The sequence below is a fragment of the Tyto alba genome, unplaced genomic scaffold (genome assembly GCF_018691265.1).
Source record: "Tyto alba isolate M040663 unplaced genomic scaffold, T.alba_DEE_v4.0 Super-Scaffold_39, whole genome shotgun sequence".
In the NCBI taxonomy this organism is placed as follows: Eukaryota; Metazoa; Chordata; class Aves; order Strigiformes; family Tytonidae; genus Tyto; species Tyto alba.
Window position 1 is genome coordinate 339162 of NW_024881314.1, and position 18455 is coordinate 357616.

The window sequence follows — 18455 nt, forward strand, 5'->3', positions numbered from 1 at the left end:
TCTGCTCTCATCATGCACGGGTGCTTGCCGGCTGGTATGACTTACATGGAACTGTCAGCTTCGTTTGCTCAGCTGGAGCATGGTGGAGCTGTTGTTCCTTGGGGGCCTCCCAGAGCTGTTTTTGAGTTTCCACTGAAAACTTTTGCGTATGATGTTCTTTTCTCCGAGTACCTCTGGGTCCTTCTCCTAAGCTTGTTTACTGACAACCTGTGAGTCCCAGGGGCAAAAATGAATGTGGATTTAAAACGGGGGATGTCATGAATTTCGCATTTGTGACTGACTTTATTTTCTGTGTTTTTTTTTTTCCCCCCCAAGTGCAGAAGATCAAGACTCCGGTTCCTGCACCCAGCCCAAGGAAGCCCCCTCCCTTGCGGTGCAGACTGCAGTGAGCGCCTGATATTTCTCTAACGGGAACTAATTCGCTGGAACAGTCGTAGCAGGTGCCTTAATCTTGTAAGAGCAGCTGTGACCCTGCTGAGGGGACTCCAGCAGCTTTATCCCAGACCCCCAGGGCCCCGTTAGCCATTCCCTGGAACAATTTGCCAGTTCAGATCAGTAAAGGATTTTTTTTCCACCAGGTGTTTGTGCAGCCACAGGACAGGGCGGACTGTAAGGCCAGAGCCACGCTGGTGCTATCGCAGGTCCCTGGGACTCAGTGGAGCCCAGAGGTGGAGTCGAAGCTGGGGGGCAGGCAGTGGGGCTGCCCGTCTCCCCAGGGACCCCTGCGCTCTGCCGTGCTCAGCCCCAGCCCTGCTCCTGCTGCCAGCTCCCCCCACACGGTCCCAGCTGGGCTGTCACTGCCCTCTCGCTCAGAGCCTCTCCAAACCACCCCCCCCCTGCATAACATTCTGGCACTGCCCAGGGCACAGCCCCTCCCTGGCTTTGTCTTTCCTGACCCGGGGCAGCCCCCGGCCCTGATGGGGCCCTGCAGGGCTGGGGGAACCTGCAGGGAGCAGGGGGGACAGCAGCCTGGAGCGCCCCAGACCCAGGGGGCTCCCCCCACCCCGCAGCACCTCCCTTCCCAGCAAAGACAGACGCCCCCGAGCCAGCCCGAGCGTTTATTGTCACCACGGAGCCACCGGTGCCGGCTCAGGCACCCGCACACTCCCCGGGGTCCAGGGACACGGTGATGTCCGCCTTGGAGCGGAGAGTGCTGGGGGCTCCAGGCTGCACCCGACAGGTCCAGGGCTCAGGGGTCACATCTGTCATGCACAGCACCTGCGGGGGAGACCATCAACAGGGACCCGGGTCCCTGGGGGCCACGGCGCTGCTGGAGGGGAGCCGGGGTGTCCCCACCGTGTCTGGTGGGCAGGACACCCCGCTCCCGCTGCTCAGCGCCGTGGAGGGGGCCTGGTCCCCGCACAGCCCCCGGTACTCACCGCGGAGCTGCGCGAGCGGGCAGGCCGAGCCGGGCTGCAGCACCGCGGGGCCGGTCCCGGCGGGGCCGTCGGTGCCGGAGAGCAGCCCCGAGGCTCTGCCCCCCCCGAGCGGTGCCGGGGTGGGGCCCGGCCGGGGGCCGGTACCGGGGCTCCGCGGGGCGGCAGAGCAGGCGCAGCGCCAGCCCGCGGGCAGCGAACATGGTGCCGGCGGGGCCGCAGCGCTCCGGGGCCGCTTTTCCAACCGGGCGGGGGGCCCGCCTCGCCCCCGTCCCCGTCCCCGTCCCCATCCCGCCCTCCCGGGAGCCCCTCGGCGGCGGCCCCACCGCCCTCCCGCCCCCGCCCCGCCCGCAGAAGGACAGCGGACACCGGACAGACAGAGAGCGCGGGGGCGGCCGCACGTTTATTGACGGGGGGGCCTGGCCGTCACTCCTTGAACTTCCACTCCTGTCGGCACATGGGGCAGTGCTGCTGGACCTGCTGCGAGTTCAGCCACTTGAGGATGCAGTGCATGTGGAAGCAGTGTGAGCACTGCCCCCACACCAGCGGGCAGTCGTCCCCGGGCACCTTGCCTGCGGCGTGGGCAGCCCGTCAGGTCAGCGCCGCGTCCCGGCCCCGCCGCCGCCGCCCGCCCCGGCCCCGGCCCCGGCGCCCCCCGCACTCACAGTCGGGGCAGCAGCCGTTGAACGCCATACGGCAGATCCCGCAGTTCTCGTCGTTCGCCACCCACAGCCACGACGCGACGCCATGCCAGCTCCGCACGCGCACCCGCATCGCCCGCCCGCCCGGAAGTCCCGCCCGGCCGGGCGGCCCGCCCCTTCCGCTTCCGGCGGCGGCGCAGCGCGGCCGGAAGTGCAGGCCCCGGAGCGGAGCCGCCATCATGGCCGACAAGATGGACATGTCCCTGGACGATATCATTAAGCTCAACCGGAGCCAGCGGGGCGCCGGCCGGGGCGGCGGCCGGGGCGGCCGGGGACGGGGCGGCGCCACCCGCGGGGGCGGGCCCGGCCGGGGCGGCGTGGGAGCCGGGCGAGCGGGCGGCGGCGGCCCCGTGCGGAACAGGCCGGTGATGGCCCGGGGCGGCGGCAGGAACCGGCCCGCGCCCTACAGCCGGGTACGGAGCGCGGCGGGGAGCGCGGCCGGTCCGCGGGGCTCGGCGGCGCCGCGGGGGGCCGGGGCGGCGGGCCGGGGCGGCGGGTGGGCGGCCCTTTGTCCGCGCCCGGCGGCGGCCCGCGGTGCCCTGGCGCCGGTCAGCGAGGTCCCGGTCTCGTTGCAGCCGAAGCAGCTCCCCGAGAAGTGGCAGCACGACCTGTTCGACAGCGGCTTCGGGGCGGGGGCCGGCGTGGAGACCGGCGGGAAGCTGCTCGTCTCGAACCTGGACTTCGGCGTCTCGGACGCGGACATCCAGGTGAGGGGCGGGGGGCTGGGATCCCCCCCCTCGGGGCCGGGCGCCCCGCAGGGCCCGCTGCTTCCGCGGTGAGGGGGTTTGTGGCGGGAGCAGCGGCTTTGGCGATCCCCGGGGGGCTGCAGTTCGGAAGAGGCTCCATCCGCGGTGGAGCGGGAGCTGGTCGCGTCGTAAGCGCCTGTGCCACAGCGCACGTGTGGGAGATAACGCCGCTTTTGGCTGGGTCCGGGTGCGGCCGGAGCGTTCACTGTAAACTGTGCAACCTCTTAAGAGCTTAAGAGCTGCGCCGCGGCAGAAATCCCGTGACTGCCCGGCACGTTCGCCTGCATGCTGCGCTTCCGCGGGGCCGGTTTGTGCGGCTGTGCCGAAGCTGCGTCCTGTTGAGTGTCGCATTCCCACGGGCGCATCTCTCAGCACGACCGGGAAGACTTATTTGTGTGGGAGCACATGCTCCCCTGCGTCTGTGCTGCCTGCTGCATCGACTCTTTCAGCCGCGTTGCCTGCTGTGGCCGTGTCCCTTGTTTCAGCCGTGCCTTGGGTGAGAGCCTGCCCAGTTCGTGCAGTCAGGTGCACGGTGCGATCTGTCTCTGGCTGGGGCCGAGGCGTGCTGCTCCTGCCCTGCTGCGAGGGCACGGTCACAAGTGGGCACTGAGTTGTGCAGGAATAAACGTTTGCAAATGCTGAGCATGTCCCCACTGGCGGCTCTGCTGGCTCGGTCACACTGTGAAGCATTTCTGTGTAAATCAGCTTCTGGTCCTCACCAGCGAAAAACAAACAACTACTTTTACGCTTCCTTCAGCAGTTAATTCATTCCCGTTACTCAAGGTGCTGGTCTGGCTGCACCTGGGGAAATGGAAGTGAGCTTTTTCAGGTCACCTAATTACTGGGTAATGTGCTTAAACCCATCCCTTTTCCTGGTGTGAGTTCAGGTTGGGTTTAAATAAATTTCTTATGCGTTGTAGTCAGGCCCTGACGTGTAAAACATGGCCCTGTGAAGTCACCTCAGTTTAACCAGTTCCTGTGTTCTTTGTGGCAGTTCAGATTCGCTCTTTCCGCCGCTGGCTTGGGCTGTGGCGTGGACAAACTTCCACCTATGGTTTATTTAGCAGTGCAGCTGACTTAATGGATTTGCACCTATTTGTTACTACCCGTCCCGTAATTTAGCGCTGCCTCAGATGTGGTGATTGCTGGCTTTGTTTCCGTGCTCACCGCATTGTTACCGCGGAACGGCTGGGGCAGTGGACTTGCTGGAAGGAGCCTGGATCATGCCTCGCCCTTGGAGAAGCTGCACAGTGTTGCTCTGCCCGCAGAGCCCGAGCTCTGCAGCGCAGAGAGGGGCCGGTGGCTGAGCTGCCCGTGGTGCGCTCCGCTCCCCAAAGCTGCTGTCGAGTGCCGTGTAACGGTCACCTCCGCTGAATGAGCGCGAGGGAGGAGCTGGCCTGCAGCCCTGCTGCAAGTGCTGCTTGCTTAGGAGGTGGGAGAAGGCGTGCGGTGCCCCGACAGACGCCTGGGCAGCAGCTCACAGCTGCGTGGCAATCGAGCTTCGCAGCAGATGCTGGCGAAGGTGGCCGGTCCCTCCGGAGCAGATGTTGAGCTGTCGAGGCATGGGGCGTAGCAGAAACATGCAGAGGCAAGGCGTCCTTGCTGACTTCCTAAACGCAGCACCTCTGAAATAGAATTGGCGGCTCCATTGCTGCCTCTTTGTTTCCATCCTTCGTGACCGTGAGTTACATACTTCAGTAAAGGGCTTTCCCTAGTTAAATTTTTGGGGTATATTCCTAATGAGCTGTGTTTTAAGTTGCATCTGATTTAGTAAAGATTTAAGAAGAGAAACAAAAAAAAAAAGTCCAGCACAATGAAACTGTGATCATCTCATGAATCCCTGCATTCATACATATCATTCTTCCTCTGTAAAGTGGATTAGGGTCTGGATTATTTTTAAATAGTCACCCCATTGACTCAGCCCTGACAGAGAGACCTGCAGGTTCCCTTGAGTCTGCCTTGTTGGCTGTAAACATGCACCCTGTGAGTGGTGAATATGGAGTCCTGCTTGGTTTTGCCACCTGTGGCAACTTTCTGAAATCCTTCTGATGGGTGTGTGCTCCCCTTTTTCATCCGTGCTTTCTCTGCGTTGTCAATAATGTTGGGAAAAGCGCCGGCGATTGCCAAGGGCAGTTTGTGTGCGGGGAACTTCCGGCACCATCTGGGCTGAGCGCTGTTTGCAGCGCTGATGGATGTGTGTGCTCTTCTCCCTCTTCTTTCTCAGGAACTCTTTGCAGAGTTTGGGACCTTGAAGAAGGCAGCCGTGCACTATGACAGATCCGGCCGCAGCCTAGGGACGGCGGACGTGCATTTCGAAAGGAAGGCAGATGCTCTGAAAGCGATGAAGCAGTACAACGGAGTCCCCTTGGACGGTGAGTCTGCGCGGCCGCCTCCGCAGCGTGTGTCACCGGCTGGCTGGAGCCACCCGCGCGCCCGTGTCCCGCCCGCAGGCTCACGGGCTGCTCTTCCTCCAGGGCGCCCCATGAACATTCAGCTGGTCACGTCACAGATCGACACACAGAGGAGACCAGCGCAGAGGTGAGGTGCCGCACGGCCGTGGAGTCGCTGTGCCCGGTCAGTGCGGGGCGGGAACGTGCCCGGCCCCTCTGTGTAGGAAGCGTGGATCCGTCTCCCATTCAGCAAACTTCTGCGTTTGGGTTAACCGGAATGCACTAAACCAGTTGCTCTTTAAAAATCACAGTGTAAACAGAGGTGGCATGACCAGAAACCGCGGTGGTTCAGGAGGATTTGGTGGTGGAGGAGGCAACAGGCGAGGTACTCGTGGTGGGAACAGAGGGAGAGGCAGAGGAGCTGGAAGAACTTCCAAACAGCAGCTCTCCGCAGAAGAATTAGACGCACAGCTGGATGCTTACAATGCCAGGGTAAGTGCTGCTTGGGTGGTGGCCACAGGTTCCCCGCTGGCACCTCGTTCTGGGAAACACTGGCAGCCCATTGGCAGGAACGAGAAAGTGTCTTCCAGGTCCTTGGTCTAAAGCTGAGCAGTGCCTTGGGCAGGTGGCTTTACTTTCCACAACACTTTTTCAACTCCTGTTACTGCCACCCAAGAATCGGCCCCTTTTCCGGCTCCCCAGCTCGCTGGGGCTGCTGTAGGGCCGGCGTAGGGCAGGATCTTCCATAGCTAGGAGAGCTGTGACGAGCAGTTGCTGCGTAACACAACCCCACAGAGATAATGGGCTGGAGGAATGAGAAACAAAAAGAAAAAAGTGAAATAACTACACAGGTTGCTGACAGAGGAAAGGTCAGCGATGCTGGTGGCGGATATGGGGCTGTGACACCCAGGGCCACGTGTGCTGCCGGCTGCCGTCAAAACCGCTCGGATGTCCCCATGCTGCAGCCGAGTTAAAACCTCGATAGAGCCGAGGTGGCGCGCGTGCGATGGCAGCGAGGCAGCTTTGTGGGAATGGCACAAAACTCAGGCGAGAGTGGAAGAAGCAGGATGAGCACAATTCCAGGGGGAAAAACAAAAAAAAAAAGTCACAGGAATGTCCGGTGTTTTAGAAGGGTCTCCTCCGGCGTGAGCGGGGAGGGGGGAGCGCAGCGGGGCAGTTGGGCGCTGTGGGGTGGAGCAGGGTGGGGTGCTGGGGCAGCGTGGGGCACCGGGGTGTGCGGTGACGGCTCCTCTCCTCTCTTCCAGATGGACACCAGCTAAAGCGGCGGGCAGCGGGCGCAGGGAAGGACTCCGATCTCACTCCACGCACCCGGCGGGGGCTGCGGCCGTGGCTACTAATACTGAGGATGGGATTTGTTTTACTTTTACGTTCTGGGATAGGTTTTCAACTCCTGTAAAGGTTTTTTTTAATTCTAAAGCAGACCTGTTTTGTACCGAGTTATTTTTGGGATAAATTTTACTGGTTGCCTGTTGGGCCGAGGTGGCTTTTTCACCTTTGCCGTAATAAAATAGAACCGTGTCTAGAGCTGTGGACGCCTCCCCGCCCCGCTGCGCCCGCGCGCGCCTTCCCGCGCCGCGCCCCGCCCCGCCCGCGCGCGCCTTCCCGCGCCCCGCCCCGCGGCGCTCTGCCCCCCCGCCCCGACTCTATCGCCCGTCCCGCCGTCGCGCGCGCACCCCCTGGGCCAATCAGCGCGCCGGGCCGCGGCCGGAAGTGAGGCGCGGGGCCGAGCCGCGTCTAACGGGAAGCGGCGGGCGTGTCCCGGAAGTGCGGGGGCGCGCGGGCGGCTGGGCGGATCCCGGCGCCGTTGTCACCGCAGCGCGGAGCGCGAGCAGGGCCGGTAGGGCGGGGCGGGGCGGGGGGCACCGGGCGCGGGGAACGGGAAGGGGAGCGGGGTCCCGGTACCGGCGCCCTTGCTCGACCTTCCGAGGGCCGGGGGAAGCCGCCGCTCCCGAGCGGAGCCCGCGGGGCACGAGGCCCGCGGTTGGGGCGGAACTTGGGCGGTTCGGGTCGGCTCGTGCCCCCCGGAGGAGCCGCGGCCGTTCCGAGCCGCCTCGAGCCCCTCTCGGTGCCGGGGCGGCGGGGGGAACGCGGGGCCCTTCTCCCTTTCCAGGGCGCGGGGGGGTGCGGGCCCTCCCGTTCGTCTCAGTCAGATTTTCCATAAATGGTTCCTCGTTACGAAATGAGGAACCTGGAAGCGGCTTCCCCGGGGCCCGTTTCCTTCCGCGGTAGAATCCGGAGCCGGTCCCGTTCCCCTGGCGGGGGCCGCGCCAGGCAGCGCGCACCGGGACCGCAGCCCGGCTCCCGCGGGAGCTGCCGGCGCTCCTTCCCCCGCAGCCCTGCCGGGAGGGGGCCGGTGGCTTCCCTGGCTCCGCCAGCGCTTTGCTACGAGTCCGAAAGTCGTCGCTTCCTTTTCTCGCGACGAGAAGAACGGCCGGCACGCTCGGGGACGGAGGGGCTCCCCTGGGGGGTTCGGGGCTGCTCCAGAGTGCTTTGTTGCTCTGGTTGCCCGAGCGTTCTCCCGGGGCGCGCGTTCTTGTCCCCGAGCCGCTGAGCAGGGGCGCTTTGTGGTGCTCCGCTGCGGTGCTTTGCGCGGCTGGGCCCCGCGCTCGCTGCTGTCCGCGGCTGCAGCCCCCGTGCCCGTGCAACTTCGCTGCGTCCTGCATGTCGGACTGCGACAGTTTTTTAAACTTCTGGAGTTGTGAGCGTATGGAACTGTCTGCACATGCCTCTGGTTTTGCTCTTGACAATTAACGCCTTGTAGGTCAACTGCAGTCCAGGGTTATGTCATGAGGAAAAAAAAAAAAAAAAAAAAAAAAAAAACCGAAACATTAAAAACCCCCTACATCTCTAAACTGTCGAGTCCCTGAAAGGCAGACTGTTTCCAGAGCCCTTCATCCCCCGAGCTGTGAGCCAGTGGTGGGGATCAGGAGGGACCAGAGTGCTCTGGGATGCTCTTACAGAGTGACTGGTGCAGCAGCGTTACCTGGGCATCCCCTTGCCCCCAAATTCCCGGGTGGTGTCAGAGGGCAGCGCGTGGCCTCAGGAAGTGTCAGTGAGTCGCCAGTTCCTCCTTTGCCTCTGATGTGCCTGCCCTCCCCTGCCGCTGCTGTGGGAACCAGCCTAGCCCAGTTTATTTCTGGTCCGGCCTCCCGAGCTGCCGTTGTGCATGTGGAGCAGCAGCGCAGCTCAGCCGGTTTAAGCAGTTCTGGCTCCGTGTCCTGACAGCGCAGCAGCGTTTGCAGCTGCATAGTGAACCGGATCAGCGAACTGATCTGGCTGGAAAACAGCCCTGCAGAAATGGTTATTAACTGCATCACATTCCAACCGAGTTTGCCGTGTGGCTGCACAAGCTTTCCCTTGCACCGCGGGGGAAGAAGGAAGGGTGGGGACGGCTTGAATTGGCACTGCTGTGCGCCCACGGCTGCGCTGTGGCCTGATGGACATCCGAAGCCAATTAGCTCATCTGAAGAGACTCTGACTAACTCTGGTTTCACTAGTGCCGTGGGATCTTGATCCCGGGTATGAAGAAGTCACTGCTTATCGCTCTCTGCCTGAAAACAAACAGGGTTATGTGCCTAGCAGTTTTTCTGTCTGGCAGAAGGTGGGGCTCTTGCATTCACTGCTGCTAGCTCCTGGGTCCTGCTGGAAAAATGCTGGGAGAATCCAGGAGAAACTGCTGACTTGAGGAAGCAGTGAAGGCAGCTGAGTGCAAATTCCCAGGTGGGAAGCGATTCAGCTTCCTGCTGTCTTCTACAGGCTGCTGTGACCTGCAAGGAACTGAGGAGGAATGTGATTCCAAACGCCTCAGAGCAACGCCTGAGGTTTGAGGTGCTGAGCCCCTGTAAGGCACCAGTGCCCAGCTGCAGGTCAGCAGCGTAGCGGGCAGGCTTTCGTTAAGGAGCTGAGCCCCCCGACCCGGTGCTGCAGGTCCCCCCTCCTCTGCGCGTCGGTGCGTGCTCGCTGGAGCTCTCAGCACGGCGCAGCTGGGACACAGCGCGGTTCTCTCCTGTCCGTTCGCAGGCGATCGAGTCCCTTGGCTTTGCCCTGTCTGGCAGTGCGATGGCTGGTCTTCCACACACCTGGAAAAGCTCTGCTTTACTAATCCTGAGCTGTAATAAATGCTTCATCTGAGAAGCCTGGAGGGTGGGGTTGAGGCCCTCATAAAAGTTCTGATTAGGAGTCTCCTTCCTCTCTGGCCGTGTGTTTGGAGAAGTAGCTGAGGCTCTGTGACCCGTGGTGACACGCAGTGCTCTCTGCGGGTGGGGGTGGCTGGCTGCAGCCAGGCCTCCCCGCTCTGTCGCAGGGTGCCCCTCCACCCTCGCCTCAGGCCAGGGCGCAGGAGCCCGGAGCTCTGGGGCAGTGGCTGTGGCACAGCCTGCTCAGAGGAGGTGTTCTCTGACTGCTGCTCCCGCAGAAGCCTATTGGGAGAGGGGGAGTGTTTCTCCAGGGCTTCCTCGGAGAGCGGAACCCTGTGCTGCTGGTTGGAATAGTGAATTGTGTTGGTCTGAAGAGTCGTTTTTGGTCTCTGGTGGGCTTCTGTCATTTTAGAGATCCTGTGAGGACTGGGGTGGTTCTTGATTAACCTGTGTGGTGGTGTGCATGATTGATTCTTTAGCTCTGGATCACAGGATTAAGGCTAGAGGCATAGGAACACAACTGAAGAGCTGGGGATTTTGGTTTTTGTTGTTTTTTTTTCTTCTGTGCCCTCTCCAGCATGGTTGTTGCTGAATACCTGTTTGTGGGGACGGTTGCCCTAACAGAGCTGATGAAGACTGGGTGTTGGCGATGAGTGGGAGGAAGCTGTTGCCCCATCTGTTAGAGCTGAAGGTTGGTTACAATTGGTAGCTCTGTCCTTGGGTGAGACCAAATTAACGCATTTCTTAACTGATCAGGACTGGATCAGGTTCCTGGAAATCGGGTGCTATTTCAGCTGCTGGAAATCAGTACTGTTAAACGCCGAGGCTGTTCTGTGCGGAGCGCAGCGATCTTCCAGAACTGATGCTGCTGCTGGGAGCTGCGCTGTGGCTGGCGCTGCTCTGTCCACCTTGCAGGGCTGATCCTCTGCCGCGTGTGCCGTGCTGGCTTCGGCAAGCTTTGGTTGTTCGAGGAGAGGCTGGCTGGTGGCTCCTGTGGGCCGTCGCTTGCAGGTGCTGATCAGGCCCATCTGTTAGAAGTTTTGCCTCTGCTTGGTCTGGAAATTGGAAGGTAGTAATACACCTGTGGACACTAATGCCGTGGCAAGGGACCCGGCGTGTCGGGGATACGCATGCGGATACTGGGGGATTGTCTGCCATGTGTGTGTTCATTTATTATATTCAAAGAGAGCTCGATCACAGAGAGTTTAGGAGTCAACAGAAGTCAGTGACTTGGGACTTCAGTTCTTTAAAGCTCTCACTGAAAAAGTCCATCACTTCTGTTTCCTGAAAGCTGCAGGTGTCATAGCAGGGAGGTCCAGGAATTTTTCAGTGTATGGCAAGAGAACAACCTGTAGTGCTTGGGAGGTGAAATGTAGCCTGGAGGGAGCCGAAGGGCCGCAGTAAGGGCATCAGGCAGTGGAACAGATCCTTGACTGAATGTTTGCTCAGCACTTCTGGGACCCTTCAAGGCTGGAGGCTTTTTTGGACAGGAGCACAAAGGAAGTGACTGGGTTTGATACAGAGATACCAGAGTGAAATCTAATCAGTTCTTCATGTATGACATGAGATTAAATGGCCTTCTGAGTACAAATTTCCGTGATATTCATTGCCAAGATATTGGAGAATGCCACGCAGAAGGGCCAGCTGTTTGTTGTAAAGCATAGGGGTCAGTACTGGTGGTTATTGGGAGTTGTAAGTGCGAAGGTACAATGGGAAAAGCTCCCCTACACAGACACGCTTGTGCCACAGAGGTCCAAAGCCCCTGTAATAATGGCCAAGTGTCACGTTGTCCCCCCACCTTGGACTGGTGATAAATCTTAGTCAAGCTTTAATACCCAGAAACACCAGCTGTGTCTGTGGCAAGTCTCCTGCCCCCAGGACGCCCCGAGAGCCGTGCCAGCCCAGGACAAGGCAGCAAGTCTGTTCTCATGTTTGATGGTGGGCAAGGAGCGGGTCCTACCAGGGGCCTGGCTGCAGCTCTGCCTCGGCACTGGCTCTGTGGGAGCTGGTGCCTCACCCGAGAACCCTGGCAGGGGACTGGTCACTGGTTCTTGCTCCCCTTTTCCTTTCTCTCTATTTTGTGATAGGTCTGTATAGCCATCTCTTCTGGCAGAGATGTGCAAAATTTCACTTTCTGTGTCTCATCTGTCTCCTTTGCACTGTTCCCCAACAAAACATTCATAATATTTATGGCTAAAAATACTAGTGGCACCCAGGTGGCACCTCCACTGCTCTGCTGTTACGGCTGTTGCCAGGCTCAAGCCTGATGTGGGGTCAGACTGGCTCCAGCATCTGTAGAACTTGCCCTGAGTCGCTATAAAATGTGCTCTGTAAACCGTGTGTGGTTAATGGCAGAGCTGAGGTCTCCCTCCCTGGCTGGGTGGCACACTGGGCAGAAATGGAATAATTGAGCTGTGTGTTACGATGTCCATTAGCTCAAAGACGAAAAGAATTGATGATGGTTAGCTTATTTAGTGTAACCTGTATGAGAAGGTTTGGGTGCATGTAGATTGCAGTTAAGCCTGTACTTAAGTACATTGTGTGTGTTTGGAGCAAATGTAGTTCCTGGTTTATTTGGAAACTAGATACCAGAGCAGTGAATGCAGTTCCGCAGTCTGGTTTCAGTCGTGTGTGCTGGCACAGAGCTCCAGGCGGGAATATTGAGCAGGATGCGGGAGTGCCAAAACACGTGGATCCATCAGCAGAACAGTTGTGAAAGATTTTGCTTGTACAAAAAGACTTCCAAAAGCTGTCACTGAAAGAATTTTTCGAGTCTTTAGAGAGTCCAAGTTGATATTTGCTGTAGGATGACCTTTAGGACAGCGAGCCCTGTGGAACATCAGGAGCTACTGAGGACGTCCCTTGGCTTTTACAGAGGTTTTTAACAGGGTGTTGGTGCCGCCTTTCCCCAGCCTGCCGTGTGCAGCTGGGTGTTTCCCGGTTAGAGTCTCGGGCAGCTGAGCCAAACTCTGCACATGTATTTAATCCATTATCTGTTTCACTGGCCATGCATGATACAGATCTTTGACAAGGAGGAGGCAGGAGATCAGGTGAGCCAGGTGTCTCATTCCACTGCTCCGAGGTTGCCAGCACCTGGTGCAGAGCAGATTGATCTGATCAAGTTACAAACTGTGAGCTCCAGATTGCAGCCGAAGCTCCTGGCAGTTGTGCCAGTGGTGGGGCAGAGGCCTATGCTTAGCTGGAATCGTATGTTATAGAGAGCAGAACTGAACTGGGTTTGTTCTGGGCTCAGGTCTGTTAAGAGTGAAAACTTCACCTTGTTGATCTTGTGGGGGAGCGCATTTCCTCTATGGCTTGGGGTGTTTACCAGTTCCAGCTTAGGAGTAAAGTGCCGAGGTTGAATTTTTCCTCCCTCTTGTGTCAGCCTCCGTGGGCTGAGTGTGAGACCTGGCCTGCTGGAGGAGTCTGCAGGGGCTGCGGGCGACGGGCCCTTGGCAGGGTTGAGTCCCCTGGGGACAGCCCAAGTGAAGAGAGGGAGCCTGTGGCGTCCTGGGGGAGTGGTTCTGGGGAAGCCTGGTTGTTGCTGATGGGCTGAACTGCTGGAGGGAGCCCGTGCTGGTGGAGTAGGGAGGTGCAGTTACGCTTCTCCTCCCCACTTCAGTGTAACTCACGTGTGTGAGGATGGCAGAACAGGAGCCGACGGCGGAGCAGCTGGCCCAGATTGCAGCTGAAAATGAGGAGGACGAACACTCCGTCAACTATAAGCCACCTGCTCAGAAAAGCATCCAGGAGATCCAGGAGCTGGACAAGGATGATGAGAGCCTGCGCAAGTACAAGGAGGCGCTGCTCGGTGCCGTCACGGTGACTGCAGGTGAGCCCCGGGACGTGGCTGTGCCTCGCTCCAGCCAGAGCCCCATCGGTCACCTCGGGGCTCACCCCTGCTCCTGCCCAGGAGCTGTTCCCCTCCCAGATCCTGGCGCTTCAGTGGAGCACGGCCAGGAGCACAACGGCGTGTGTCTGCGCTCCCCTCGTGGCGATCTCTGGCCATTGGAAGAGCACACAGGGACTGAGGGGTGGCACCCTGTCTTTAGAGGGGGATGCTTTTGGGGAGACTGTGGGCTGAGCCTAACCCAGCAGGCAGCCCAGACCTGCACCAAGGGGGATGTTGTTCTCACTGGTTTTCTTGCTCTTTCAAGAAATGCCCTGGAAGGAAAAGGGGTTGTGTTGGTTGGTATTAGGGATGGGTGTTGAACAGCCCTTTCGCTTCTCTTCTAGATCCCAATGCTCCAAATGTGGTGGTGACCAAACTGACTTTGGTCTGTGCTACTGCTCCTGGCCCTCTGGAGCTGGACCTGACAGGTGAGCTGGGGGAGAATTCCAGCCCTTCTCCCAGGCCGAAGCTGGCTTGGTGGAAGGTCCCGTGGGCGCACGGCTGGCCTGGGAGGGAAACCCTCCTGTGTCTGAACGGCAGCGGTGCTGGATGTGGAGCGAGGTACCCGGGCCCCCGGAGGGTTCTGTGCTCTGAGCCCGGCGGCTGTGTCCCCCACTGCGGCCTTTCTGGTTCCGCTCCCTTTTCTGTAGAGGTGTGAGCTGCTGGGTCGGGGAGCCACCTGCCCTCCTGCCTGCTCAGGGACGCTGATGGCAGCTTCGAAGTGGTGTCAGCCTCAGAGCAAACGTATACAAAGGAACATTCTTGAATTAACTGCATTGTTGCGCTGCAGTGTCCTTTCACAGGGCATTGCTTGCCCGCTTTGGGTCGCATGGGCAGTGCAAGGAGGGTCCTGTCATGCAAAAATGAAAGTATGAACTGTGTGCTGTCCAGGCAGTCGGGGTCATCCCCTGCTACTGCAGGAACTGTACTATAATCACCACTTGCAATTTAAATTCACCCCAGAGCACAATACAAAGGCAACCCTCTCCCTTCTTTGTAGGTGACCTGGAGAGCTACAAGAAGCAAGCGTTTGTGCTGAAGGAGGGTGTGGAATACCGGATAAAAATCTCCTTTAGGGTAAGAATTCAGATCTGAGAACTGAAGAACGAGTGGAACACTGGACTGCTGCAATCCCAGCATAGGGAGTGCCTGAGTCCCAAAAAGCGGTGTGATGGAGGAAATTGTCCCCCACTGTGGGTGGGGTGGGCAGTGTGTCTAGGAGACGTCTTCTGACAGTCCTCTCTTGTCTCTCTGCAGGTCAACAGGGAGATTGTGTCAGGGTTGAAGTATATTCAGCACACGTTCCGGAAAGGTGTGAAAAGTAAGTGCTTCTCTGTGACTCGGGTGCTGCTTTGTGTGAGGGCTTTCCGCTCTTCCTGCTGCGGTGATGGGGCTCGCCTGCGGGTGCCCCAGCAGCTCATAATGGGAGGAGCTGGTCTTCAGTCACCTCTGTGCCGCTGAGCCCGTGGCTTCTGGCCCTGCTGCAGGGCGGCAGCCTGGGGTCCTGGCTGCCCCTGCACCTCTGGGCTTGATGTGTAATCCCCGCCGGAGCACGGCGGTGAGCCGGTCGCTGCTGGCAGCAGTGCTAGCGTGGGGGGACGTTCCTGGAGTGAACGCAGGTGTTGGTGTGGGTGACGTTCTTGTTCTCACAGCTCCTCTGTGGATTGTTGTAGCAGTCACAGACCTTCCATTTGCTGTAGCCTTGCCCCAAAGGCAGGGGAGGCTCTTAAACAGCCTCCGTACACCTCTCTTTCTCCTTCTAGTTGACAAGACCGAATACATGGTTGGGAGCTACGGCCCCCGAGCAGAGGAGTACGAGTTTCTGACCCCCATGGAAGAAGCCCCTAAGGGCATGCTGGCCCGGGGCAGCTACAACATCAAATCCAAGTTTACAGATGATGATAAGACTGACCACCTGTCCTGGGAGTGGAACCTCACCATCAAGAAGGATTGGAAGGACTAGCCCTTCCCAAGGCCAAACCCCAGAGAGCGTGAATCAGACAGTGGCTACCGTAGAAATCCCCCCCTGTACCAAAGTGCTGACATTGGAACCCTCTTACCTTTCACCCCCTGTTATAATTTGACCAGAGAGCTCAGTTTTTGTAATGTGCCCCCTCCCCAGAGAATCACTGAGTGCATTGACCAAACCGTGCTGTCTGCATCTGGTCTCCAGCTGCCCATGCCAGGGCTGTGATGTCCCAGCGCAGAGGTGGGAACACCTGCACCCTCGCCAGGCCCTTTGCTCCCTCTCACCTTCCTTTATTTGGGTGGGTGCCGAAGGGAGAGACTCCTATGATCTGTGTAGGATCCTGTGCTTGGCTTTCCTGTGCACAGCTCAGGGTAGCTACTGCCTCCAAGTAGCTGAAGAACTCCGATGCCAGGCAGCTATTGAATCCGTTTGTTGGCTAAAATCATGTCCAGCCTGCCCCTTCCACCCCGTCAGTGTCCTGGGAGCACTGGCAGCTTCATTTGTGGATGTTCCCTGTAACCATGATGCCTTAATGTGTAACACGTGTCCTCTAGGGAGGGGGCCCTGCCCCTGTTACACTTTTTAAATGCCACCTCCCCGCCCCCCGTTTGTTGGCATGGCACCCATCTTGGTCACACCCCTCATGGGTTATTAGGAAAGATTCACAACTTCCCGCTTTGCTGCTGGTCCGTTCTTCACCCGAGACGGGACATCTCCAGAGGGGAGGGTGGTGTGACATCCCGGGTGACGCCTGGCCACCCCTGCCAGTGCCCAGAGAGCTGGCCTGGCAGAACCCCTGGCCCTGTTTGCGTAGAGCTCCGGACTCTCTGGCAGCCTCGTTGCCTCCGAGGCTTAGCGGGGGTTGCAAGGCAGGTGGGCGTGGGAGTCACCAGTGTTGCCATCACCTCACACTTCTCATTGCAGCCAAGGTATCTGCAAAGCACTGAAATTCCAGGACAGCACCTGCCCTCCTGGCTGTTTTGGGCTGAGGATGGACTAGTCTGTTTCTGCAGCTGCTCTCCTGACGCGATCAACAAAGAGCTTGCCATGGACAAGTATTCAGAAGCAGTTAATGCCTTATGTATCTGTTCTGCCTTTAAAATCTGTGCCTGGCCCGTCAGTATTTATTGCCTTGACACTCGTCTCCCGCCCCGTGCCTGTGGCAGATCCTGCAGCACGCCAGCCCACGGCTGCACTGACACGGCGCTCGGGGCGACGGAGCCCTCGGGCCTGCAAACCCCTCAGGGCCGGGCGGGCACACCCCAGCTCCGCAGCCCTCTCATTTGGATCCTACCACGTTGAGGTCGTATTAGAACTGGGACCAAGTACATGTGGCTTTCTCGTAGCTACGTCTCTGCCTCTAACTCTCCCTTGCCCTGCCCCTAGAGAGATTTTTGTTAATTTGATTTGGTGCATATTGTCTGTAAATCCTAGACCCGGGTTAACAGGTTTGGAATCATCGCCTGCTTCTCCTTTTATGACAGTTAAATAAAATCTTTGAACTGACCATCTGCTGTCTGTTCTGGTTCTGTTCTGGAACTTCTGGTTCTGGGTCTTTGGCAGGAAGTGCCAGAACTGTCCCACAGGGGATTTCTGCAAACACCGGGGATGGGAGAAGACCCGAATTCCTGGGCTTGCTGAGTGGTGAAACAAGGAACCTGGGACAGTCCTTTCCACAGGAGAAGAGGCAAGAGGACCCCATTGCAGCGTGTGTCTTCAAGCTCTATTCCTCGCTGTTCGCTCTGTTCTGCGTGTCCTGCAGTACGAGGGATGAGGAGGGTGTGGGGAAGTGAAAATGGTGGGTGTCTGAGGCTGCAAAGTTGGGGGGGGGTTCCCGCCAGCTGAGGAGCAGGTGGGTCCTGAGCCCTGGCCCGCCTGCGTTGTGCCTACCCCAGCTGCAAGCACGGAGTGAATTCCTGTGCAGCCAAGAATGAGGGAGGCAATCGGCAGCAGAACGGAATCCAGGAGAGGCGACGTGTGGTAAGAGCCTGTGGATGTTTACAGAGCGTGTGGCATGTTTGTGTTAAGGATAAGAAAAGTGTAGCTGGGAGAAGCTCTACAGAACCTGCAGCACTAGAAAGCTGTGGAGGAGACGGCTCGGCCCTGCACCCAGCCTCAGACTGGCGACGGTGACCGAGAACGCTGAATACAGGAGGGAACCTACTGAGCAAACAGCACCGGCTCCCCTCGTGGTCCCGGGAACGCTGCCGCATTTCCCAGGTGCCGCAGCTAAAGGAAACGACACAACTCGGAAAGGGCAAGGGCCAGAACGCGGCTGCCTGAGCCAGGCAGGAGCTGCTGGCCGCCGCCAAGCTCTGAGCCCTGCGCTTCGCCGGCACTGCTCCCCCCAGCTGGCTGGGCCCCACTGCAACCCACTGCCCTCCCCACAGTGTGGGGACACGAGAGGCAGCGCCCGCGCTCGGGGCCATCACCTGCAGCCGTTACAGCCGGCCCAGATGTGCCGATAACGCGAACAAAGGCCCTCCTTGTGCGGGCCCCAACAGCCGCTCTGCGGGCACTCGCGTCAGGCCGAGATCCTGTCTGACGCAACCGCCAGCTCTTTGGCAACTCCTTCCGAACCCTGGACGTTGGTGCTGCCGTTGGGCCGTTACTTGGGTGCCCGGGGAAGGCTCCCTGCCGTGGCTCCGGGGGCTGAGGGGCTGCGGCGCCGACTCGCTGCCCGTGTTCCCCTCCGGGACGCCGTCCCCGCCGCGGGGTGATGGGCTGGGCTGTCCCATCCCGCCCGGGCACACGGACGGGGGTGGGCCGGGGGGTTCTCAGCGCTCGTGGCCTCCGAGCAAAAGACTCGACCCGCTCCGGGGCTGCACCCCACGAACCCCCCGTGGGGGCCGCACCCCACGAAACCCGCTGGGCTGCTGCTCCAGGCAGGCGGCCGCGCGCGGCAGCAGCTCGGGCCGAGGCGGCAGAACCGCGGCCCCCGGCAGTGCCCGCCCGGCCCGGCACCGGGGAGACGGGGGTGGAAATCGTGAGTTAGCGTCTCGCGGTGCCGGGAGACGGGGACCCGCCCGGCGCCGACAACGGGGACCGGCGCTGCAGCACGTGCGCGGGCGCCGCTGAGAGCTGCCGGCCCCGCCCCCGGTACCGGGCCCCGCCGACCCCTCTCGGCCTGTGTCCGCCCTTCGGGGGGGGTGTTTGATGGCGACTGGGGAGGGGGGGGACGGGACGGACGGGGCGCGCGGGGCCGGTACCGGGGGCGGGTCCGG

At 59.8% G+C, this 18455-nt stretch overlaps 3 protein-coding genes across 3 annotated transcripts; 2 read left to right on the plus strand and 1 right to left on the minus strand.

Moving 5' to 3' along the window:
- Positions 1–1043: 1043 nt before the first annotated feature.
- Positions 1044–2150, minus strand: ANAPC11 (anaphase promoting complex subunit 11). The gene is made up of 2 exons (XM_042802677.1): positions 2042–2150; positions 1044–1948 (listed from the first exon to the last, which is right to left on the minus strand). The coding sequence occupies exons 1-2, from the start codon at positions 2148–2150 to the stop codon at positions 1803–1805; spliced, it is 255 nt and encodes an 84-aa protein (XP_042658611.1). The 3' UTR covers positions 1044–1802.
- A 32-nt stretch (positions 2151–2182) lies between these two features.
- On the plus strand, positions 2183–6758 carry ALYREF (Aly/REF export factor). Its single transcript, XM_042802676.1, has 6 exons — positions 2183–2490; positions 2653–2784; positions 5048–5195; positions 5298–5361; positions 5525–5705; positions 6479–6758. The coding sequence occupies exons 1-6, from the start codon at positions 2257–2259 to the stop codon at positions 6491–6493; spliced, it is 774 nt and encodes a 257-aa protein (XP_042658610.1). The 5' UTR covers positions 2183–2256; the 3' UTR covers positions 6494–6758.
- A 203-nt stretch (positions 6759–6961) lies between these two features.
- Positions 6962–16738, plus strand: ARHGDIA (Rho GDP dissociation inhibitor alpha). Its single transcript, XM_033001851.2, has 6 exons — positions 6962–7071; positions 12993–13202; positions 13607–13690; positions 14263–14339; positions 14520–14583; positions 15026–16738. The coding sequence occupies exons 2-6, from the start codon at positions 13013–13015 to the stop codon at positions 15223–15225; spliced, it is 615 nt and encodes a 204-aa protein (XP_032857742.1). The 5' UTR covers positions 6962–7071; positions 12993–13012; the 3' UTR covers positions 15226–16738.
- Positions 16739–18455: the final 1717 nt, after the last annotated feature.